This window comes from Hypanus sabinus, chromosome 22 (assembly GCF_030144855.1).
Source record: "Hypanus sabinus isolate sHypSab1 chromosome 22, sHypSab1.hap1, whole genome shotgun sequence".
Lineage (NCBI taxonomy): Eukaryota > Metazoa > Chordata > Chondrichthyes > Myliobatiformes > Dasyatidae > Hypanus > Hypanus sabinus.
In genome coordinates, this window is record NC_082727.1 from 9,708,314 (window position 1) to 9,733,952 (window position 25,639).

The 25,639-nt window shown below is 46.5% G+C and overlaps 1 protein-coding gene and 1 long non-coding RNA gene across 6 annotated transcripts in view; one reads left to right on the plus strand and one right to left on the minus strand.

Moving 5' to 3' along the window:
- Positions 1-25,639, minus strand: part of LOC132379315 (semaphorin-4G-like) — a 232,914-nt gene that overhangs the window by 115,524 nt on the left and 91,751 nt on the right. For all 5 annotated transcript variants that reach the window (XR_009507385.1, XR_009507384.1, XR_009507383.1 and 2 more), the window contains exon 7: positions 11,142-11,296. Coding sequence is in view for 1 of the 5 variants with exons in the window: in XM_059947021.1 (XP_059803004.1) it covers positions 11,142-11,296 (155 nt within the window). In the remaining 4 variants the exon portion in view is untranslated. The remainder of the gene's footprint in view (positions 1-11,141; positions 11,297-25,639) is intronic.
- LOC132379318 (uncharacterized) lies at positions 6,774-24,742 on the plus strand. Its single transcript, XR_009507386.1, has 2 exons — positions 6,774-7,355; positions 22,833-24,742. It is a non-coding gene; the product is annotated as an uncharacterized LOC132379318 (long non-coding RNA).

Here is a 25,639-nt window from a genome sequence, read left to right on the forward strand (position 1 = left end):
AACCAATCCAATGGCCAGTGCTCGACTGCTCTCACTATCCAGTCCCAGGAAAGATCTTGTCCATCTCCATACCTCAGCCTGGTGACTCTCAACTTTTCACCATCGCGTGCATCAAATTCCTCTAATCTGCAGAACATGGGTTTATGTAGTAAATCACTTTTACAGAATATTTAAATCTAATTAAATGGATAATATTTCTACTTCTATTAACTTATCTAAATAACAAACCCCCACCATCCAGGCCATACTCTTGACTCGCTGCTGCCATCGAGATCTCAGGTCCCACACCACAGGTTCAGGAAGAATTATTACGCCACAAGCTGTAGAATCCGGAACTGATGCAGATAATCGCACTCACCAAACACTGAACTGACTCCACAACCCATGGACTCACTTTCATGGATTCTGCAGCTCATCTTCTCCGTATTATTTATTTATTTATGATTAGGGGTTTTCTTTGTATTTGTGCACTTTGTCTTCTTTTGCACATAGATTATTTGTCCGTCTGTGTTTGCACTTACCATTTCTGTTTTGCATTTCTTTGCTCTACCACAAATGCCTGCATGAAAATGAATCCTGGGGCTGGGTATGGTGACTACTGTAAATAGACTTTGATAATAACTTTGATTTGAATTTTGATAAATCACTTAGGTTAAATAATTCTGAACTGCATGTTATAATCATTATCAACAACAAAGGGAAATAAAGATAAGTGAAATTCTACTGCAGGTGCACTGGGTCATACCTTCCATCTGAATTGAAAATCATTAATGGGAATCTGGTGTCTCAAAGCTCCTGTCTTAGCCGTATGTCTTGTTCATCTTTATCAGTTGTCAGGAATACGTCAATTACAAGAATATCATCTTCAAGCCAGATCATCATCAGCTCCCACGCTGAGTTGCAAATGTCAGCTGAGGGAATACTTTCTGCAACATCACCATCCATTATATCTTGCCAGAGACGTTCAATTATGTTCAAACTGTTACAGTTTATTTCAACATAATCATGCGCTATCGAATGAATTATCTACAAATTATACCCAGCACTATGCAGAACTCCCAAGAAAATAATGGGAGCCTGTTCACTATTCATCATCATTATGGCTAATCTGCACTGGTCCCATCTCCCCAAAGCCTGAAGTTCCTCAGTCTTTCGAATGTTTCTCTGCCTCTGCCTTTTCAGAATCAGAATTAGAATCAGGTTTATTATCACCGGCGTGTGGTGTGAGATTCGGTAACTTAGCAGCAGCAGTTCAAAGCAATACATAATCTAGCAGAGTGGAAAGTAATAATAAATAAAATAAAATGTAATTATAAATAAACAAGTAAATCAATTACGTATATTGAATAGATTTTAAGAAGTGCAAAAACAGAAATACCGTATACTAAATAAGCGAGGTGGTGTCCAAAGCTTCAATGTCCATTTAGGAATTGGATAGCAGAAAGAAAGAAGCTGTTCCTGAATCGCTGAGTGTGTGCCTTGAGGCTCCTGTATCTCCTTCCTGATGGTAACAGTGAGAAAAGCGCATGCCCTGGGTGCTGGAGGTCCTTAATGGGTGCTGCCTTTCTGAGACACCGCTCCCTGAAGACGTCCTGGGCACTTTGTAGGCCAGTGCCCACGGTGAAGCTGACTAGATTTACAACCTTCTGCAGCCTCTTTCGGTCCTGTGCAGTAGCCCATCCATACCAGGCAGAGATGCTGCCTGTCAGAATGCTCTCCACAGTACAACTACAGAAGTTTTTGAGTGTATTTGTTGACATGCCAAATCTCTTCAAACTCCCAATAAAGCAGAGCCGCCTTATGACCCGGCCCCCACACCCTCTGGGGAAAGAAATTCCAGAGCTTCACTACCATCAGAAAGGACAAACGTCGACACATTTCAGTGTTAAATGACCAGCCCTTTATCCTGTAGATACGTCCCCCCAGTTCATGACTCTCCAAATGGTGATAACATCTACTCCCAACGATCTACCCTTCCAAATGCCCTGAATTGTAGCAAATCAGTTGCTGTATTAGAAATGGCTGAAAATAATTGATCCATTTCTCCCCTTGTCTTTTTATCGGCTCCTCCTTACAGCATGGGATCAGATTAGATTAACCTGACCTCACATGTACAGTACCTCAAAGCATGCAGCGAAATGCATCATTTGCGTCAACAAGAACACAGTCCAAGGATGCGCTGGGTGCAGTCTGCATGTTTCCAGCGTTAACACAGCCTGTTGCCCTAACCTCAATGTGAGAGGAAACCAGAGCACCCACAGTAAACCCAGACATTCACAGGGAGAGGGTACAAAGTCCTTACAGGCTGTGGTGGGAAATGAACCCGGGTCGCTGGCACTATACAGTGTTATACTACTGTGCCACCCCTCCCACCACTTCAGTCTTAATCTCTCCATGCTTCAAGTCACAGTAGGCAAAATTTCTATCCACTGAATTGAAAAGCAGATAACTTCCCACGGTTCATTTTATCTCAATGATGCAAAAGGAGTTTCAGTCTAATGAACTGCCTGCTTAGTTTTATACAGCGAGTGCCAGACATCTACAGAGACACACTGAAGTCGAACGTAATTCCTAAAATCTACGAGAATATACCGTGAATTCTGGTTATTCGAGGCAGTACTTTATTTGAAACAATTCTTAAAGAACAAAAACTAAATCAACCTTTGTTGATGTAGGACACTATGCCACTTAATTGGGACAGAAGACTGTTACCGAACAGTTTCTAACTAGTGTTAAAACACAAAAATACAACCGCAGATGCTGTGGATCAAAGAATATGTACACGACGCTGGAAGAACTCAGCAGGTCAGGCAGCATCCGTGAGAAAAGAGTAGCCAACTTTTCGGGCCAAGACCCTTCATCAGGAATGGGGGGGGGAAGAGAGGGCCGAAGCCCAGTAATAGAGATAGGGGAGGGGGAAGGGCTAGAGGCGTCAGGTGGAAAACAAATCAGAGGAAGGATAAAGGGGGGAGGGGATAAGCATGAAAGAACTGTAGAGGTAAAGGAGCAGAAAGTCGAAAGTAGAAAATAACTTTTCCTTTGGTTCTTCCCACTTTCTCCAGATCAAGGGCGTAGCCATGAGCACTCGCATGGGCCCCAGCTATGCCTGTCTCTTTGTGGGTTATGTGGAACAGTCTATGCTCCAAATCTATACTGGCACCACTCCCCAACTTTTCCTCCGCTACATTGACGACTACATTTGTGCTGCTTCCTGTACCCAAGCTGAGCTCGTCAATTTCATCAACTTTGCTTATAACTTTCACCCAGCCCTTAAATTCACTTGGTCCATCTCAGACACTTCTCTCCCCTTTCTTGATCTCTCGGTCTCCATCTCCGGAAACAGACTATCCACTGACATCTTCTACAAACTCACTGACTTCCATAACTATATTGACTATACCTCTTCCCACCCTGCCCAATGCAAAAATGCCATCCCCTATTCCCAGTTCCTCCGTCTCCTCCGCATCTGCTCCCAGGATGAGGCTTTCCATTCCAGGACTTCTCAAATGTCCTCTTTCTTTAAGGATCATGGTTTCCCTTCTGGCTTCATCAAAGATGCCCTTACCCGCATCTCCTCCACTTCCCGCACTTCAGTTGTCACCCCATCCTCCCGTCACCACAACAGGGACAGGGTTCCCCTCGTCCTCAACTACCACCCCACCAGCCTCCGGATCCAACACATTATTCTCCGCAACTTCCACCACCTTCAACAGGACCCAACCACCCAGCACATCTTTCCCTCTCTACCCATCTCAGCTTTTTGCAGGAATCGTTCCCTCCGCGACTACCTGGTCCACACTTCCCTCCCCACAGAACTCCCATCCGGCACTTATCCCTGTAATCGCAAATGCTACACCTGTCCCCACACCTCCCCCCCCCCCCAACCACCATTCCAGGCCCCAGACAGTCCTTCCAGGTGAGTCAACACTTCACCTGCGAGTCTGCTGGAGTCATCTATTGCATCCGGTGCGGCTGCATCGGCGAGACCCGACGCAGACTGGGGGACCGCTTCGTCGAGCACCTACTCTCCGTCCGTCACTATAGACAGGACCCACTTCAACTCTGCCTCTCATTCCCATCTAGATATGTCCATACACGGCCTCCTCTACTGCCATGATGAGGCCAAACTCAGGTTGGAGGAGCAACACCTCATATACCGTCTGGGTAGTCTCCAGCCTGGTGGTATGAACATTGAATTCTCCAATTTCTGGTAATTCCCTCCCCCTCCCCCTTCCCCTATCCTAGGTCCCTCTCTGCCTCTCTCCCCTTTCAACTTTCTGCTCCTTTACCTCTACAGTTCTTTCATGCTTATCCCCTCCCCCCTTTATCCTTCCTCTGATTTGTTTTCCACCTGATGCCTCTAGCCCTTCCCCCTCCCCTATCTCTATTACTGGGCTTCGGCCCTCTCTTCCCCCCCCCCATTCCTGATGAAGGGTCTCGGCCCGAAATGTTGGCTACTCTTTTCTTACGCATGCTGCCTGACCTGCTGAGTTCTTCCAGCATCGTGTAGATATTCTAACTAGTATTAGTCTCGTGCACTTGCATGGCCATTAGACACACACCATGCTTAGACTGATCAATTGTTAAATAGCATCAGTTCAAACAGCGTTGGTTGAAAATGCAATGATTTTTGTCACTAATAGTTGGCAAGAAATGGGCGGTTAGACAATACGGAACTGTTTGCTCACTCTGTTCTCAAGCATTCAGGCCTCGAGATGCCAGAAACAGCCGGTAGTAGAAATGAGCTGGTTTTACTACCTCAACAAGTTAGAAATAGCGAAAAATTTGAAGATATCTTGAATATTATAATGAAAATGAAGACTTGGAGGATGCAATTATTGGTAGCATGATATGAAGGCAGTCCATTATCTACACTGGGCTCCTGTGCTAATTTTGTTCATTTACAGTCAATCATAAAAGCATAGCCGATTAATTCCTCTGATAATCATTAGGAACTAAAACACAGTTTTATAGTACTGTAGCGGTATTGGTTCTGTTTGAATTTGTTATGTATTTCATTTAAATATATAAATTGTTACTCAGTAAAGGTTGTTTGTTTTTTTATACTTTTTAACTATTTCTGTGGCATGTGGCCAAGTGGTTAAGGTGTTGGACTAGTGATCTGAAGGTCGTGAGTTTGAGCCCCAGCCAAGGCAGTGTGTTGTGTCCTTGAGCAAGGCACTTAACCACACATTGCTCCAGTCCACCCAGCTGAAAATAGGTACTGGCAAAATGCTGGGTGTTAACCTCGTGGTAGACTGGCGTCCTATCCAGAGGAAGGGGGGAATTCTTGTTAGTTAATTATTGTCACATGCATATGGCCTTCAGACACAAAAGCAGAATCAGGCCATTCAGCCTATCAAAGCTCTCCACTATTTAATCATGGCTGATTTATTATCCCTCTCAACCCCATTCTCCTGCCTTCTCACGTAACCTTTGACACCCTGATTAATCAAGAACCTATCAACCTCCACTTTAAATATACCCAATGACTTGGCTTCCATAGCCATCTGAGACAATGAATTTCACATACTCACAGAGTCTGGCTAAAGAAATTCCCCTTCATCTCTACTTTAAAGGGACATCTTTCTATTCTGAGGCTTTGCTCTCTGATCCTAGACTTCCCACTATTCAAAACATCCTCTCAACATCCACTCTAGAATAATCCCTCATTCTTCTAAACTCCAATGAGTATAGACACAAAGCCATCAAACACTCCTCATATATTAACTTTGTCCTGACGAAGGGTCTTGGCCCGAAACGACGACAATGCTTCTCTCTATAGATGCTGCCTGGCCTGCTGTGTTCCACCAACATTTTGTGTGTGTTGTTTTCATATATTAACTCTTTCATTCCTGAGATTATTTTCATGAACATTCCCTGGACCCTCTTCAATGCCAGCACATCCTTTCTTAGATAAGATGCCCAAAACACGTACCAGGAAATGGCGGACGCTTGTCGTGTGTCCTATTCACACAGATACACAGAGCAGCGAGGTACAATAATGTCAAACAGTAACAATGCAGAATAAAGTGTACCCAGAAAGTGCAGTGCCGGTAAATGTTAAAGGACAAGATCAACATGAGGTGGATTGTGAGGCCGAGAATCCATCTTATGATACGATAGATCATTTCAAGGTTCTGAAAGCAGTCCTTAACCCTGGTGTGTGCTGTCAAGCTTTTGTAACTTCTGCCCAATAGGAGAGGGGAGAAGAGAGAAAGTCTGGGGTGGGTGGAGTTTTTTATTAGGCTGGCTGCTTAACTGAGGTAGAGAGAAGTGTAGACAGAATCCACAGAGGAGAGGCTTCTTCTCATGATGTGCTGAGCCATGTCTACAACCTTCTGCGGTTTCCTGCGGTCACTAAGAACCCAGCAGCAACAAGGTTTGGATATCCCAATACAATGTATTTGTCCGGGACCCTGAGGACTCCTGAAAGTACATGAGAAACTGTGCTAATAGAAAGAGGAATTTCAAGGCAGCGCTGCACCTTGTCCTGTTAGATAGGAAGCTAATAAAGACCTTTAAGATAGAGTATGTTTATATTGAACTCAATGACACATTAAGCAACATTGTCCAATATTAAATCATGCAGGGGCAAGGACAAGGAAATTTGAATTCTCTCCATGTGACGGATGTACCCACCCTACCAAATGCCTGCAGATTATTGGTTGCTTTCCACTTATCTCACAGATAGGCACAGTCAACAGCACAAAGAGCAAAGTGCAACATGCCTCAAAGCACGTTGAAATTGCTGTTTCGAAATCACAGAAAAGGTCATTTTGATCTTCACCCTGGAGGTTTCAACAGACAGTGTTGATTTAACAATATCCCACGCGCCCAGAGCCACTGCATTTAATCGAGAGCTACTCACATTGTTTGAACAATGCAACCACGCACACTGCATCGGCCGGCCTCTACCCCACCTGAGGACCCAGCAGTACAGACAACTCCTTTGAACATCGTACTCCACTCCAGCAGTCACAATACTACTACTGTAGGCTTTCACAACTAACACGTCGTCAGGGCTTTCAAGTTTAAGAAAACTGTAACATTTATTGAACTCCAAGACCTGAAGACAAAGCACACTAAAATCCTCTACTTAATTACCTTATCACGTCAGACCAGACGCTAAAGTGAACCCAGCTCGATGTTGGTGGCTGGTCTGACGTGATAAGGTAAATCAAATCAGTGAGGTCTGTGCTGGGCAGTGCCCTGGCACCAACAAGCAAGCCCACAACTCACTAACCCTGACTACCATATTCGTCAGAGCTCCGGAGGAAGCCACGGGCTCAGGGGGAGAGAAAGCAGAAACTCCTCACAGACAGCAGCGGAAATTGACGGTGCCTATCCATGAGGTAAGGAGAAGGCAGCCAATAATCGCATGAATTAACCACGCTGGAGGTGTGAAGCATCGTGCTAACCACTACACAACTGTGCCACCCCCGAGGATATTAGTAACGAGTCTGAATAAGCCAGAAATGGCATGGTCGCTAATATCTGTGTTTTCAATTCCAATCCTTACTGAAAAGAAAATCTGGAATAGACTTAGCACAGGAAGGCCCACAGTACTGTGCCAAGCTGACTAAGCTTTATCTCCTAATCTCTTGTCTCGGTGCACGGTCCCTATCCCACCATTCTCTGTAAATATGTTTGCCTATGCAAGAGCCCCGTAGACAGCTCTGTTGTATCTGGCTCCATCAACACCCACAGATGCCGCTACCCACTCCCCTCGCACTTCACCTTTCAACCCTGCTATGTGCTTCATTTATCTCTCAGATAATTATATAGAAACTTATCTTAGGTCTTGCTTCACTCCACAGAAAACAACCCAAGTTTGGAAAACATCTCATTATATCGCATGCCCTCTAATCCAGGCTGTGCCCTGTCAAACCTGTTCTGCACCCTCTCCCCAGCCTCCGCATCCTTCCTGTAGCGGGGCGATCAGAACCGAATACGATTCTCCAGTTTTATAAAACTTCCCCATTCCTGAACTCAGTGCCTTGACTAACAAGAGCGAGTGTGCCACGTGACCTCTTTTCCACCCCATCGACTTGTGAAGCTGCTTTCTCAGGAAGCTCCCACCCAGGCCCAAAATTCATAAGCGACAAGGATGTCCCTGGAACTGGACGACCTGAGTCACTGGGAAGGTTTTTCCCTCGAGCACAGGAGATCTGGCAGAGGCAGACAAACTTGGGAGAGATACAGGCAGGCTTTCATCCCCTTAGGCTGGATGAGCCTAGAATTAGAGGGCATGGGTGAAGGGTGAAAGGTGAAAAGTTTAAGGGGAGCACGAGGAGGAAATCCTTCACTCAGAGCGCAGTGACTGTGTAATAGGCTGCCAGCAGAAGTGGTGGATACAGGTTGAATTTTAACATTTAAGATAAATGTGGATAGGTACATGGATGTGAGGAGCATAAAGGGTGATCAGATCAGGCAGAAGAACAGTTTGGCATGGACTAGATGGAACAAGGAGCCTGTTTCTGGGCTGTATGTCTCTATGACTCTGTCCCTCTATACATCATCACTGTTATGAACCCTGTCATTAACTGTGAAATTCCCTCCACCGCTGACACCTGTAGTGTATCATTTCAGCATTTCAGTATTTCAGTAACATTGGAGTAATAGTGTAAATATATTGTTTGTTCAAACATTCCTTGTTTGTTTACATAATTCATTATGGGTTATATGTAAAAGTACGCAATTGGCATACATAATTATGCCAACGCGTCATATGGGAAGGGGAACGCCTCACTAAAAAAAATTTAAGTAGGCAAGTATCCTGGCTCCTGTGTTTTCCTCTCGATTAGTTTCTAGAGTTACAAAGCAAGGCAGCACCCACCACTCCATGTAACAAAAAATCTTGCCCCCCACATCTCCTTCCAACTTTCCCCCTCTCACTTTAAATGCAAGCCCTCCGGATCTTCCCAAGTACAGAACTCACCCTTGCTACATATATTTGTAAAGTTACTCTTTCCTTGTGGTGCAAGCTCAGAATCCTTGTACTCAGGACGTGTCCTTGGTAATCCTCTGCTCATAGCTGCTTCTTATCAGTTTGAACACGCTGATACCAGATCCATTTTTCATGACTCAGTTATGGTTTAGAGAAAACCACAGTAAATCATCCATCAAAACACAAAGCAGAAAGTTATGAATTCCACAGCAATGTGTTAAATGTTATCATGAATTATTTTAACCAAAAAGGTCAAGAAGAGAAACTCAAAGCCAAACGGAGTGGCCGTGGATACGTTGGTGCCAGCAGCATAGTGACACTCGTGGGCGGCCCAGCAAAAACCTTGCTGATTTGATTTGACAGAAAGTGAAACATTTCACTGCATGTTTCGACGGGCATGTGAGATATAAAGCTGATGAGTTAAAGCTTTTTCCAAGGATCGTCACCTAGTCGTGGTGGACAGGCTTGTGAGATCCTGAGTACGATGCTGACTACAGCTTAGCTCCTGATAGGGTCACCCATGGCGGTAAGGTCAAAGGGCAACCCAACCAAGACCAAAACGGGGGAGCTGGTGGAAGATGATGACACATCACCATGGCAGAGAAGGTGGAGAGAGGCTGCATCAGTGAGGGGTCCCCAGTCCTCCTGCACTCCATGCCACTGGACTCTGACCCCGATCTGTCAAGGCCTGTGCATCAGCCTCCCCATGTTAAACAACGTCACACACAGGCATTCTCCATTAAGGGAATGCAACGCTTTAGGAAAACATCATAGTCATCTTGAGCGATCACACTACTACTGTTAATCTTTTAAAACTCCGTCACACTTGTGGATACAAAACTGTGAATTACTGGCTGTAATGTGACTGAGTGCAGAATGCTATAGTTGCTGGAAAATCTGCAATAAAGCCATAAAGAGCTGAAAATATTCATAAGGTAAGGCAGCATCCACAGAGGTGAAATAACTTTTAAGGTCACTGACCTTTCATATGGTCATTTGTAACTTGAGCAATGGGGCAAAATTGGCTGCTGATGCTGGAAATGTAGAGCAGTTCAGGCAGCATCTACGCAGGGAAATGGACAATCAACTGCTAGTTCAAGGAAATATTGAATTAATAGAGTTCAATCTGGAAAAATGAGAAGAAGGAACAAATTTGAAGGCAGGGTTAATGGCAGGATTCTTAGCAGTGCAGAAGAACCGAGGTTCACATTTATACACCACTCAGAGTTGCCACACGCAATTTGACAGATGGTTAAGAAGGTGTACGGTGTGCTGCCCTTCATTAGTTCAGGAACTGAGTTCGGTATTAGGGAACTGAGTTAAGAACCGTGAGGTAATGTTGCAACTTTATAACTCTGGTTAGACCACACTTTGCGTTCATTTCTGGTCACCTCATTATAGGAAGGATGTGGAAGGTATAGAAACGGTGCAGAGGAGATTTACCAAGATGCTGCCTGGATTGGACAGAATTATTTTATGAGGAGAGGTTGAGAAAGCTGGGCTTTTCTCTTTAGACCAAAGAAGGATGAGAGACAGCTTGATTGAGGTGAATAAGGTAAAAGGTATTGTTAGAGCAGACAAACAATGCCTTTTTGCCCAGGCTGGAAATGGCTAATGCAAGGAGGCATCATCTTAAGGTGATTGGAGGAAAGTAAAGGGGGATGTCAGAGGTAGTTTTTTTGTTACTCAGAGTGGGCAGTGCAGGGATGCTGCAGATACATTAGGGACATGTAAGACAATCTTAGAAAGGCACATGGATGAAAGAAAACTGGAGGATTATGTGGAGCATAATTGATCTTGGAGTAGGTTAAAAGGTGAACACATTGTGAGCCCACACTGTGCATATTGCTCTATGTTCCATCAATCAAAAATTGATCTGTTCAATATCTCCTTTAAAGTACCACTCAAAGTAACACAACAGAAGGACAATAAACTTCAACACTTAGTGCCACTTCAAGACCAGTGAGATATTCGTGTTTTCTTGATGAGACAATACTGAAAGCAACCAAGTTCTGCCTTCCAAGTCAACTGATTCAGTGGTTCAGTTGTCCCTGAATCTACCCAGGTTTTGTCCTCATGTCCCTACAGCGGAAAGTGGCAATGGAGGTCGACACAACATTGCGCCTGTGCAAAGATCCATGTTTTTCATAACCTGTTACACTGTGCTCCATCACCACAGGCATCCTCTTACCTTGCAAATCCGGGCCACCCTGGTCACCAGTGGCTTTCCATTAAATGCATTCTCTTCCCCCAGCTTCTCCGTGAAGAACAGGTAAATCTTGTCGTCGTCACCCACAGAGCTGTTGACACTCTCCCTCAGTAACACTGAGTCGATGAAGTCTGGCTCTGAAATGAAGAGAGAGAGCAGTGAGCACGCGTAAGAGTCGCTGACTGAGACAAATGCACAAGACACATCAACAGAGGCTGTGAGTGGTGGGTGTGGACCAGCACAGACTCCTCTTTACTCCTTCAAGAGCCAGTCTCATCCCATTCCCAGCATTCTGTTTCCATTTCACTGAGGTGGATTCAGTGGCTATCCCTCCCCACCATCAGGAGGTGCTGCCTCAAGAAAGTTACAACCATCATCAACAATCCAGGCCATTCCAGATGGTACCTACAGCAGGTACTGACTCAAGATGGCCACATCTTTCATCACCGATCCCCACCATCCGGCCCATTCCATCTTCTTGCATCTACCGTTGGGCAGGAGGTACAGAGGCCTGAAGTTCCACCCCATAGATTCAGAACAGCTGCTTCCCTTCAACTATTTGATTCTTGAACCAACGGGTTCAACCCTAATCAGCAGAGTACAGCAAAGTTCTGATCACCTGCACTAAAATGGACCTTGTCTTTTTTGTTATGATAGTGTTCCTCTTGTAAAACTTGTGATCAATATAAATTTATGTTTTTCTTGTAAATGCCAGTAGGTACCTGGTGACACTGATGTTCTTTCAATTGTGCCTGGATTTGTGTATATAGCAATAAACTTGACTTTGTCTTTGATTTTAAACTTGGGACTCTGAACCAGGACAATAAAATGGAAGCGTAAGAAAGTGGAGATGCTGTAATCTGCAATAAACTGCCAGAAGAGCTCACCTCAGAGCTCAGAGAAGTTGTTACCCAGTCTGGCAGTCCTAGTCTTCCTGCCGTAGGTGTCAAAGAGACTGCGGGATGGGTGTAGGGATGCTCGGCAATGCTTCAGGCCCTTCGTCGGCAACACTCCCAGTAAATGGGGAAATAGGGAGGAGGGAGGCCCAGTGATCCTCTTGGCAGTTTTTACTGTCCTCTGTAGGGTCTTGCCATCCAATGCCTTGCAGCTTCTGTACCACACAATGACGCAGTCAGACAGAACAATCGCACCGGTGTTCTTGTAGGAAGTTGTTATGGGGACAGGGAGCCTCGCACACCCCAGGAAGTGTAGACGCTGTGGTGACCAGTGAGGAGGTGTTGTGGGTCCATGTTAGATCATCCGCTATTTGCACATCAACGAACTTTGTGCTCTTCACTCCCTCCACGGCACAGCCATTCAGGTGCACTGCAGAATGGTCAACCTGCATTTTACTCGTGTCTATAATCATCTCTTTAGTCTTGTCGACATTGAGACTCAGGTCGCTCTCTCCATTTGACAAGCCCGTCTTCCTCCTCTCCGTACCAGACTCATCATTGTTGCTGACGAGGCCCACCACTGTTGAACTTGAGGATGATCAGTGAACTTGAGGGTGTGGCTGGAGATGAACCGGGCAGGGCAGTTGAGAGCCAGCAGCAGACTGAACACACAACCCTGGGGGCACCAGTGTTCAGCACGACTTAGCTTGAGGTGTTGCTGCCAACTCAGACTGACTGGGGTCTCTCCGTCAAGAAGTTACAGAGAGGAGCGTTGAGTCCCAGCGAGGACAGTTTACCCACCAGCCTCTGAAGTATGATTGTATCAAATGCTGAGCTGAAATCGATGAACATCCTGGTCTATAATGCATGGTTTTCTAGGTGGGACCAGGATGGAAAGGAGGACGAATGCCATGGCAATATCGGTGGACTGGATTGACTGGTGGGCAAATTGGAAAGGGTCCTATGGAGCTGGAAGCTGGGATTTTGGAAGATTCAATATCAACTGCTCAAAGCAGTTCAGACAGACAGACAGACAGACTTTATTGATCCTGAGGGAAAATGGGTTTCATTACAGCCGCACCAACCAAGAATAGTGTAGAAATATAGCAATATAAAGCCATAAACAATTAAATAATAATAAGTAAATTATGCCAAGTGGAAATTAGTCCAGGACCAGCCTATTGGCTCAGGGTGTCTGACACTCCGAGGGAGGAGTTGTAAAGTTTGATGGCCACAGGTAGGAATGACTTCCTGTGACGCTCAGAGTTACATCTCGGTGGAATGAGTCTCTGGCTGAATGTACGCCTGTGCCTAACCAGTATGTTATAGAGTGGATGGGAGACATTGTCTAAGATGGCATGCAACTTGGACAGCATCCTCTTTTCAGACACCACCGTCAGAGTCCAGTTCCACACCCACAACATCACTGGCCTTACAAATGAGTTTGTTGATTCTGTTGGTATCTGCTACCCTCAGCCCGCTGCCCCAGCACACAACAGCAAACATGATAGCACTGGCCACCACAGCCTCGTAGAACATCCTCAGCATCGTCCGGCAGATGTTAAAGGACCTCAGTCTCCTCAGGAAGTAGAGACGGCTCTGACCCTTCTTGTAGATAGCCTCAGTGTTCTTTGACCAGTCTAGTTCATGATTGTTAAAGTGACTCCAGTGGGCAGTAATCATTCCGGCCAGTTGCCATCGTTCTCTGGCCACTGGATTGATGGTGGCTACCTTGAAGCCTGCAGGGACACTGGACCATTTCAGAGAGATGTCCATCAACACAATGATTTCATCCTGAGTCATTAGATGAGTTGTAGTGTTTAGGAGAGCTTCCATCATCGGCATTTCCAAACCAGGTTTCAGATCTGTGGCACGGTTTTCCTGCCCAGGAGGCTCGGCCAAAGTCCGGAATGATGCATAAATAACAGTAACAAAATCACTGGAAGACCACAAAGACAAGATGAATAAAGACAAAGAAGCTGTGAGTACTAAACTGAAAACTCAAAGTAGACAGAGAGGGAAATTCCCTGACAAGAGCAGCTTATGACACGGTACGATTTATGATGTGAGAATGAAACTACAAAAATAGTTAAACTACACAGGGCGATACAGTGGCATAGCGGTCAGCACGCTGCCTTACAGTACACCAGGTGTAAGATCAGGGTTCGATTCCCGTTGTTGTCTGTATGGATTTTACAGTACACCAGGTGTAAGATCAGGGTTCGATTCCCGTTGTTGTCTGTATGGATTTTACAGTACACCAGGTATAAGGTCAGGGTTCGATTCCCGTTGTTGTCTGTATGGATTTTACAGTACACCAGGTATAAGATCGGGGTTCGATTCCCATTGTTGTCTGTATGGATTTTACAGTACACTGGGTGTAAGATCCGGGTTCGATACCCATTGTTGTCTGTATGGATTTTACAGTACACCAGGTATAAGATCGGGGTTCGATTCCCGTTGTTGTCTGTATGGATTTTACAGTACACCAGGTATAAGATCGGGGTTCGATTTCCATTGTTGTCTGTACGGATTTTACAGTACACCAGGTGTAAGATCAGGGTTCGATTCCCGTTGTTGTCTGTATGGATTTTACAGTACACCAGGTATAAGATCGGGGTTCGATTTCCATTGTTGTCTGTACGGATTTTACAGTACACCAGGTATAAGATCGGGGTTCGATTCCCGTTGTTGTCTGTATGGATTTTACAGTACACCGGGTGTAAGATCAGGGTTCGATTCCCGTTGTCTGTATGGATTTTACAGTACACCGGGTGTAAGATCAGGGTTCGATTCCCGTTGTCTGTATGGATTTTACAGTACACCGGGTGTAAGATCAGGGTTCGATTCCCGTTGTTGTCTGTATGGATTTTACAGTACACCAGGTATAAGATCGGGGTTCGATACCCGTTGTTGTCTGTATGGATTTTACAGTACACCGGGTGTAAGATCAGGGTTCGATTCCCATTGCTGTCTGTATGGATTTTACAGTACACCGGGTGTAAGATCAGGGTTCGATTTCCATTGTTGTCTGTATGGATTTTACAGTACACCAGGTGTAAGATCGGGGTTCGATTCCCGTTGTTGTCTGTATGGATTTTACAGTACACCAGGTATAAGATCAGGGTTCGATTTCTGTTGTTGTCTGTATGGATTTTACAGTACACCGGGTGTAAGATCAGGGTTCGATTCCCATTGCTGTCTGTATGGATTTTACAGTACACCGGGTGTAAGATCAGGGTTCGATTTCCATTGTTGTCTGTATGGATTTTACAGTACACCAGGTGTAAGATCGGGGTTCGATTCCCGTTGTTGTCTTTATGGATTTTACAGTACACCAGGTATAAGATCAGGGTTCGATTTCTGTTGTTGTCTGTATGGATTTTACAGTACAGCGGGTATAAGATCGGGGTTCGATTCCCGTTGTTGTCTGTATGGATTTTACAGTACACCGGGTATAAGATCAGGGTTCGATTCCCGTTGTTGTCTGTATGGATTTTACAGTACACTGGGTGTAAGATCAGCATTCGATTCCCGCTGCTATCTTTACGGATTTTATAGTACACCAGGTGTAAGATCAGGGTTCGATTCCCGTTGTTGTCTGTATGGATTTTACAGTACACTGGGTGTAAGATCAGCATTCGATTCCCGCTGCTATCTTTACGGATTTTACAGTACACCGGGTATAAGATCAGGGTTCGATTCCCGTTGTTGTCTGTATGGATTTTACAGTACACCAGGTATAAGATCGGGGTTCGATTCCCATTGTTGTCTGTATGGATTTTACAGTACACCAGGTATAAGATCAGGGTTCGATTCCCATTGTTGTCTGTATGGATTTTACAGTACACTGGGTGTAAGATCAGGGTTCGATTCCCATTGTTGTCTGTATGGATTTTACAGTACACCGGGTATAAGATCAGGGTTCGATTCCAGTTGTTGTCTGTATTGATTTTACAGTACACCGGGTATAAGATCAGGGTTCGATTCCCGCTGTTGTCTGTATGGATTTTACAGTACACTGGGTGTAAGATCGGAGTTCGATTCCCATTGCTGTCTGTATGGATTTTACAGTACACCAGGTGTAAGATCAGGGTTCGATTTCTGTTGTTGTCTGTATGGATTTTACAGTACACTGGGTGTAAGATCGGAGTTCGATTCCCATTGTTGTCTGTATGGATTTTACAGTACACCAGGTGTAAGATCGGGGTTCGATTCCCGTTGTTGTCTTTATGGATTTTACAGTACACCAGGTATAAGATCAGGGTTCGATTTCTGTTGTTGTCTGTATGGATTTTACAGTACACCGGGTGTAAGATCAGGGTTCGATTCCCGTTGTTGTCTGTATGGATTTTACAGTACACCGGGTGTAAGATCAGGGTTCGATTCCCGTTGTTGTCTGTATGGATTTTACAGTACACCGGGTATAAGATCGGGGTTCGATTCCCGTTGTTGTCTGTATGGATTTTACAGTACACCAGGTATAAGATCGGGGTTCGATTCCCATTGTTGTCTGTATGGATTTTACAGTACACCAGGTATAAGATCGGGGTTCGATTCCCATTGTTGTCTGTATGGATTTTACAGTACACCAGGTATAAGATCAGGGTTCGATTTCTGTTGTTGTCTGTATGGATTTTACAGTACACTGGGTGTAAGATCAGCATTCGATTCCCGCTGCTATCTTTACGGATTTTATAGTACACCAGGTGTAAGATCAGGGTTCGATTCCCGTTGTTGTCTGTATGGATTTTACAGTACACTGGGTGTAAGATCAGCATTCGATTCCCGCTGCTATCTTTACGGATTTTACAGTACACCGGGTATAAGATCAGGGTTCGATTCCCGTTGTTGTCTGTATGGATTTTACAGTACACCAGGTATAAGATCGGGGTTCGATTCCCATTGTTGTCTGTATGGATTTTACAGTACACCAGGTATAAGATCGGGGTTCGATTCCCATTGTTGTCTGTATGGATTTTACAGTACACTGGGTGTAAGATCAGGGTTCGATTTCCATTGTTGTCTGTATGGATTTTACAGTACACCGGGTATAAGATCAGGGTTCGATTCCAGTTGTTGTCTGTATTGATTTTACAGTACACCGGGTATAAGATCAGGGTTCGATTCCCGCTGTTGTCTGTATGGATTTTACAGTACACTGGGTGTAAGATCGGAGTTCGATTCCCATTGCTGTCTGTATGGATTTTACAGTACACCAGGTGTAAGATCAGGGTTCGATTTCTGTTGTTGTCTGTATGGATTTTACAGTACACTGGGTGTAAGATCGGAGTTCGATTCCCATTGCTGTCTGTATGGATTTTACAGTACACCAGGTATAAGATCAGGGTTCGATTCCCATTGTTGTCTGTATGGATTTTACAGTACACCAGGTGTAAGATCAGGGTTCGATTTCTGTTGTTGTCTGTATGGATTTTACAGTACACCAGGTGTAAGATCAGGGTTCGATTCCCGTTGTCTGTATGGATTTTACAGTACACCCGGTGTAAGATCAGGGTTCGATTCCCGTTGTTGTCTGTATGGATTTTACAGTACACCGGGTGTAAGATCCGGGTTTGATTCCCGTTGTTGTCTGTATGGATTTTACAGTACACCAGGTGTAAGATCAGCATTCGATTCCCGTTGTTGTCTGTATGGATTTTACAGTACACCAGGTGTAAGATCAGGGTTCGATTTCTGTTGTTGTCTGTATGGATTTTACAGTACACCGGGTGTAAGATCAGGGTTCGATTTATGTTGTTGTCTGTATGGATTTTACAGTACACCAGTTGTAAGATCAGGGTTCGATTTCTGTTGTTGTCTGTATGGATTTTACAGTACACCGGGTGTAAGATCAGGGTTCGATTCCCGCTGTTGTCTGTATGGATTTTACAGTACACCAGGTATAAGATCGGGGTTCGATTCCCATTGTTGTCTGTATGGATTTTACAGTACACCGGGTATAAGATCAGGGTTCGATTCCCGCTGTTGTCTGTATGGATTTTACAGTACACCAGGTATAAGATCGGGGTTCGATTCCCATTGTTGTCTGTATGGATTTTACAGTACACCGGGTATAAGATCAGGGTTCGATTCCCGTTGTTGTCTGTATGGATTTTACAGTACACCAGGTATAAGATCGGGGTTCGATTCCCATTGTTGTCTGTATGGATTTTACAGTACACCGGGTATAAGATCAGGGTTCGATTCCCGCTGTTGTCTGTATGGATTTTACAGTACACTGGGTGTAAGATCGGGGTTCGATTCCCGTTGTTGTCTGTATGGATTTTACAGTACACTGGGTGTAAGATCAGGGTTCGATTTCCATTGTTGTCTGTATAGATTTTACAGTACACCGGGTATAAGATCAGGGTTCGATTCCCGCTGTTGTCTGTATGGATTTTACAGTACACTGGGTGTAAGATCGGAGTTCGATTCCCATTGCTGTCTGTATGGATTTTACAGTACACCAGGTGTAAGATCAGGGTTCGATTTCTGTTGTTGTCTGTATGGATTTTACAGTACACTGGGTGTAAGATCGGAGTTCGATTCCCATTGCTGTCTGTATGGATTTTACAGTACACCAGGTGTAAGATCAGGGTTCGATTCCCGTTGTTGTCTGTATGGATTTTACAGTACACCGGGTGTAAGATCAGGGTTCAATTCCCGTTGTTGTCTGTATGGATTTTACAGTACACCGGGTGTAAGATCAGGGTTCGATTCCCGTTGTTGTCTGTATGGATTTTACAGTACACCGGGTGTAAGATCAGGGTTCGATTTCCATTGTTGTCTGTATGGATTTTACAGTACACTGGGTGTAAGATCAGCATTCGACTCCCGTTGTTGTCTGTATGGATTTTACAGTACACCAGGTGTAAGATCAGGGTTCGATTTCTGTTGTTGTCTGTATGGATTTTACAGTACACCGGGTGTAAGATCAGGATTCGATTTCTGTTGTTGTCTGTATGGATTTTACAGTACACCAGTTGTAAGATCAGGGTTCGATTTCTGTTGTTGTCTGTATGGATTTTACAGTACACCGGGTGTAAGATCAGGGTTCGATTCCCGCTGTTGTCTGTATGGATTTTACAGTACACCAGGTACAAGATTGGGGTTCGATTCCCATTGTTGTCTGTATGGATTTTACAGTACACCGGGTATAAGATCAGGGTTCGATTCCCGTTGTTGTCTGTATGGATTTTACAGTACACTGGGTGTAAGATCGGGGTTCGATTCCCGTTGTTGTCTGTATGGATTTTACAGTACACCAGGTATAAGATCGGGGTTCGATTCCCATTGTTGTCTGTATGGATTTTACAGTACACCAGGTATAAGATCAGGGTTCGATTTCTGTTGTTGTCTGTATAGATTTTACAGTACACTGGGTGTAAGATCGGGATTCGATTCCCATTGTTGTCTGTAATGATAGTGTACATTTTCCCCATGACCGCGTGGGTTTGCCACGGGTAAAAGCCCTACGGCTTCATGATCACCTGGTTGTGCACAGCTCCAGCGGCCCAGGGTGGGTTCTGACATCTGATTTGTGCACTCCCCAATGACCAAGCGAATCTCCTCCAGAGATGCTCTGTTTGCTCCCAATATCCCAAAGAGGTCAAATGGCCATTGGAAATCATCCCTAGCATTTGTAGATAGTCAGGGGATTGTCAGACCGTACAACATTGCCTTAGATGTACCTATCTAAGAGCCTTTTAAACTCCTCTGTTCTATTTGCCGCCATCACCGTCCGCTCTCTCACCTGCCCGGCACATCTTTAAATGTACTTCCCCCCCCCACCACTCACGTTCTGACAACTCAATATCAATGTTAATCGATTTAATTCCCCTGCTGCTGCAATGGGACGGGATCCCACACCTTTCACTCTGGCCTCAGGAGTATTACTGCGGGCAAAGAACCTCTCCGCGCTCCTTGTGCACGGCCCAGGATTGGAAATGAGAGCACTGTGGCGACCCATTTCCTGGCACATCCGAACCGACTCACAATTTGATAGCCTACGGGGGTTTGCGAGCACAGAGCTTTGGAGCCTCTGCGCCACGGGGGGCAGGTTGAGGGAGGCTTAAAAGTGAGGCTGAAGATTTCGAATAAAGTTTTTTCCTTCGACTGCAGTTACCGACTCCGTGTCGTAATTTTAGCGCTGCGTGTAGCACACCGCTACAATTGGTGACCCCGACGGTCCAAACGAATTTTGGACCAGAAATGACCGACGCCGCCTCTGTTCATGCGGTTTCGTTGAAACTGCCGGGTTTCTGGACACAGCGCTCGAACCTATGGTTCCAGCAAGCCGAAGCCCAATTCCATGTTCGCCAGATCACCTCAGAAGACACCTGCTACTACTACGTGGTGAGCTCCCTCGACCAGGACACAGCGGCCCAGGTCGCGGAGTTCGTACAGTCGCCCCCGGCAGACGGCAAGTACACGGAATTCAAAGCCCTCCTCCTCAGGACTTTCGGACTCTCACGGCGCGAGCGGGCTGCCCGTTTACTGCACCTGGATGGCTTGGGCGACTGACCTCCATCGGCTTTAATGAATGAGATGTTGTCTCTCGCCGACGGACACACACCCTGCCTCATGTTTGAGCAGGCATTCCTGGAGCAGCTGCCCGAGGACATACGCCTGCTGCTGTCCGACGCGGATTTCAGTGACCCCCGGAAGGTGGCAGCCCGGGCGGACTTGCTGTGGAACGCCAAAAAGGTGAGCGAGGCGTCCATCGCACAGATCTCCCGGCAGCAAACCAGTCCAGGCCCGGCCGCAGAGCCCGCCAACCCCCGGCCCAATGAACACTGGTGCTTCTACCACCAGCGGTGGGGCGCCGAAGCCCGCCGTTGTCGCCCACCCTGCAAGTTCCCGGGAAACGCCAGGGCCAGCCGCCGCTGATGGCTATGGCGGCTGGCCATCGGGATAGCCTCCTGTATGTGTGGGACAGAAGGTCGGGACGCCGGTTTTTGGTCGATACTGGGGCTGAGATCAGTGTTTTACCCCCGACGAGTTACGACACCCACAGCAGGGCACCGGGTCCCCCCCTGAGGGCCATGAATGGCAGCACAGTAAGGACCTATGGCACCCGTCAGGTGCAGCTACAGTTCGGCTCCAGCCAGTTCACGTGGGACTTCACACTGGCCGCCGTAGCCCAACTGCTTCTGGGTGCGGATTTTTTGCAGTCTCACAGCCTACTGGTCGACCTGCCCAGGAAGAGACTGGTCCACGCCGAGACCTTTCAGACGTTCTCCCTGGGTGCAGCCCAGTTGCCAGCCCCTCACCTCGACTCCATCACGCTGTCCGACAACGACTTCACCAGGGTCCTGGTGGATTTCCCATCGGTTCTGGCACCGCAATTCACAGCGGCCATGCCCAGGCACGGCGTACAGCACCACATCCCGACCCAGGGACCACCCCTCCACGCCCGCGCTCGGTGGCTTCCCCCGGACAAGCTCCGACTGGCGAAGGAGGAGTTCCAGAGGATGGAGGAATTGGGGATCATCCGGCGGTCCGACAGCCCATGGGCCTCCCCCCTGCACATGGTGCCCAAAGCGACGGGGGGCTGGAGACCGTGCGGCGACTACCGCAGGCTGAACGAGGCTACCACACCGGACCGCTACCCTGTGCCGCACATTCAGGACTTTGCAGCAAACCTGCACGGCGCACGGATCTTCTCCAAGGTAGACCTCGTCCGAGGGTACCATCAAATCCCGATGCATCCTGACGACGTCCCCAAAACGGCTCTCATCACCCCGTTTGGCCTTTTCGAGTTCCTCCGCATGCCGTTCGGCCTGAAGAATGCCGCACAGACGTTCCAGCAGTTAATGGACACGGTGGGACGGGACCTGGACTTCGCGTTCATCTATTTGGATGACATCCTCATAGCCAGCAGCAGTCATCAGGAGCATCTGTCCCACCTCCGGCCTCAGGAGTAATACTGCGGGCAAAGAACCTCTCCACGCTCCTTGTGCACGGCCCAGGATTGGAAATGAGAGCACTACAATTAATCCGGATTCTGTTTGGAAACTCACGTCGAGAGCCAGCCGACAGCCTGCTGCATTAGGCTGGGCCTCAGCTCAAACACGACTTGAAAGGGGAGCACTTCACACTACCGTCTGATCGGCTTGGCTTTGGGAGCCTCACACTCAGCTCCGGGCTCAGGAATGTCTCTGCTGCGCACGGAGACTCATAATCTGATCAGCTAAATCACAAAGGAAACATTAAACAGATATTCACAAGGGCAAATGTGCTCAGAGAGAGTCAGAGGAAGGGGATTACACTATCTCCCTTTGAACAGAGCTTCCCCAGAGAAGAGCATTACTAAAACTACCCTTAATTACACAGATAACCCCATCTTATCATATATTTAAACTCAAATATAATTACATAAAATTATACCAATTTTCCACTACAGCATATTTTCATTTCATGTGTTTAGTATCGAATCCATCATTTCCTCTATCATTTATCTTTGAAACCATTATCCAATTAATTACTTCATCCACATGCACATTGTCCACACTTCTGGGTTTACTCTCCTTTCAAGCGTGTATTGCACTCCCTTTCCCAAGTTCCTGATGATGACATGGCTCTGTAGAAGAGTCCATGTTCCAAGCTTCCCTGGTAATGCTCTTCAACCCTTTCTCCAGTACGCTGACACCTGCATTGGTGCTGCTTCCTGCACCCATGCTGAGCTTGTCAATTAAATCAACTTTGCCTCCGACTTCCACCCCGCCCTTTAAGTTCATTTGATCCATTTCTGACACGTCCCTTCTCTTTCTAGCTTTCAAGGAGCTGGTGGTGGACCTGAGGAGGGCTAAGGCACCGGTGACCCCTGTTTTCATCCAAGGGGTCAGTGTAGACATGGTGGAGGATTACAAATACCTGGGGATACGAATGGACAATAAACTGGACTGGTCAAAGAACACTGAGGTTGTCTACAAGAAGGGTCAGAGCCGTCTCTACTTCCTGAGGAGACTGAGGTCTTTTAACCTGCTGGAGGATGCTGAGGATGTTCTACGAGTCTGTGGTGGCCAGTGCTATCATGTTTGCTGTTGTGTGCTGGGGCAGCAGGCTGAGGGTAGCAGACACCAACAGAATCAACAAACTCATTCGTAAGGTCAATGATGTTGTGGGGGTGGAACTGGACTCTCTGACGGTGGTGTCTGAAAAGAGGATGCTGTCCAAGTTGCATGCCATCTTGGACAATGTCTCCCATCCACTCCATAATGTACTGGTTAGGCAGAGGAGTACATTCAGCCACTCATTTCACCGAGATGTAACACTGAGAGTCATAGGAAGTCATTCCTGCCTGTGGCCATCGAACTTTACAACTCCTCCCTTAGTGTGTCAGACACCCTGAGCCAATAGGCTGGTCCTGGACTTATTTCCACCTGGCATAATTTACCTATTATTATTTAATTATTTATGGTTTTATATTGCTATATTTCTACCCTATTCTTGGTTGGTGCGACTGTAACGAAACCCAATTTTCCTCAGGATCAATAAAGTCTGTCTGTCTTCCTCTTTTGAGACAAGCTGTCAACCAATATCTTCTGTAAACCTAACACTTCCCATGATAATATTGACTATGCCTCTTCCCTCTGTGAACATGCTATTCCCTTTTCTCAGTTCCTTTGCCTGTTCTCAGGATAAGGCTTTCTTTACCACGACATCAGAGAGGACAAAGGACAGGGTCTCCTTTCCTCCATTATTGATGCTACACTCACTCACATTCACGAACATCCACACTCACCCCATCTTCCCATTGCCTTAACAGGGATAGAGTTCCGCTTGTCCTCACCTACCACCCCTGAACCTCCACTTCCAACTCATCATCCTCCTCAACGTCTGCCATCTCCAAAGGCACCCTACCACCAAACTCCCTCCACTTTTTGCAGAGATCACTCGTCCCTCCCCAGCCCCAGCACGATTCCCTTCAGCCTGCGTGCTGCACCTACCCATTCACCTTCTCCCTCACCTCCATTCAGGGCCCCAAACAATCCTTCCAGGCAAGGCACCAGTGCACCTATAGATCTGCTGGGTCATCTGTTGCGTCTGGAGCTCCTGATAATGACTCCTCTATATCAGCGTGCCCTGTCGTAAATTGGGGGGCGGTTCGTAAGTACCTCCTTTTCATCCAACAAAAGCGGAACCTCCCGGAGGCCAAGCATTTTAATTCCCATTCCCATTCTGACATATCAGTCCATGAGCTCCTCTTGAAGTTCATCTCGCCAAGATGAAGTCTTGAGGTCGAGGAGCAACACCTTATATTCCATCTCGGCAGCCTCCAACCTGATGGAATGAATATCGATTTCCCCTTCCGATAAAACAATTGCTGCCCAACTTCCCCTCTTCTTCTATTCCCCACTCTGTTCTTTTACCTTGTCTTACCTATCACTTCCCCCTGGGTCCCCTCCTCCTTCCCTTTCTCCCATGGTCCACTCTCCTCTCCAGCCCCTGACCTTTCACACACACCTGGTTTTACCTATCACTTCCCCCTGGGTCCCCTCCTCCTTCCCTTTCTCCCATGGTCCACTCTCCTCTCCAGCCCCTGACCTTTCACACACACCTGGTTTTACCTATCACTTCCCCCTGGGTCCCCTCCTCCTTCCCTTTCTCCCATGGTCCACTCTCCTCTCCAGCCCCTGACCTTTCACACACACCTGGTTTTACCTATCACTTCCCCCTGGGTCCCCTCCTCCTTCCCTTTCTCCCATGGTCCACTCTCCTCTCCAGCCCCTGACCTTTCACACACACCTGGTTTCACCTATCAACTTCCAGCCATCCTCCTTCCCTTCCGCCACCTTTTCATTCTGGTCTTCCCTCCATATCCAGTCTGGATGAAGAGTCTCGGCCCCAAACATCGACTGTTTATTCATTTCCACAGATGCTGCCTGGCCTGCTGAGTTTCTCCAGCATTTTCTGTGTGTTGCACTGGATTTCCAGCACCTGCAGACTTTCTCAAGCTTATGACAATATATATAACGAGAACCTAATCATCTCTCTGTTTCCAGACCTGGGCAACTGGATCCTCAATTTCCTCAGTTACAGACCCCAGTCAGTACAGATTGGCAACGTTTCTTCCACACCAACGTCTATGTGCTAGGCCACCTGCTCTACTTGCTTTATACCTATCACTGTGTGTGTAAGTACAACTAAATGCGGTAACACTCCAGAAACAGGACCTTTGGCCGAACCATTAACCTACCCACACTGGGACCATAGCCCTCCATACCTCTGTCATGGGGTAGATCCCAGTCATGTTCCCCTTAAAACTTTCGCCTTTCACACTTAGCCCATGACCTCTAGTTCTAGTCTCACCCAACCTAAATGGAAAAAGCCTGCTTGCATTTACCCTATCTATACCCCTCATAATTTTGTACACCTCTATCAAATCTCCCCTCAGCCTTCACACTCTAGGGAATAAAATCCTGACCTATTCAACCTCTCCTTATAACTCAGGTCCTCAAGTTCTGGCAACATCCTTGTAAATTTTCACCGCACTCTTTCAATTTTATTTACATCAGGTAGGTGCCAGCTGGTGGCGTACTGGCATCAGCGCTGGACGTCGGGGCGAGAGGTCCCGAG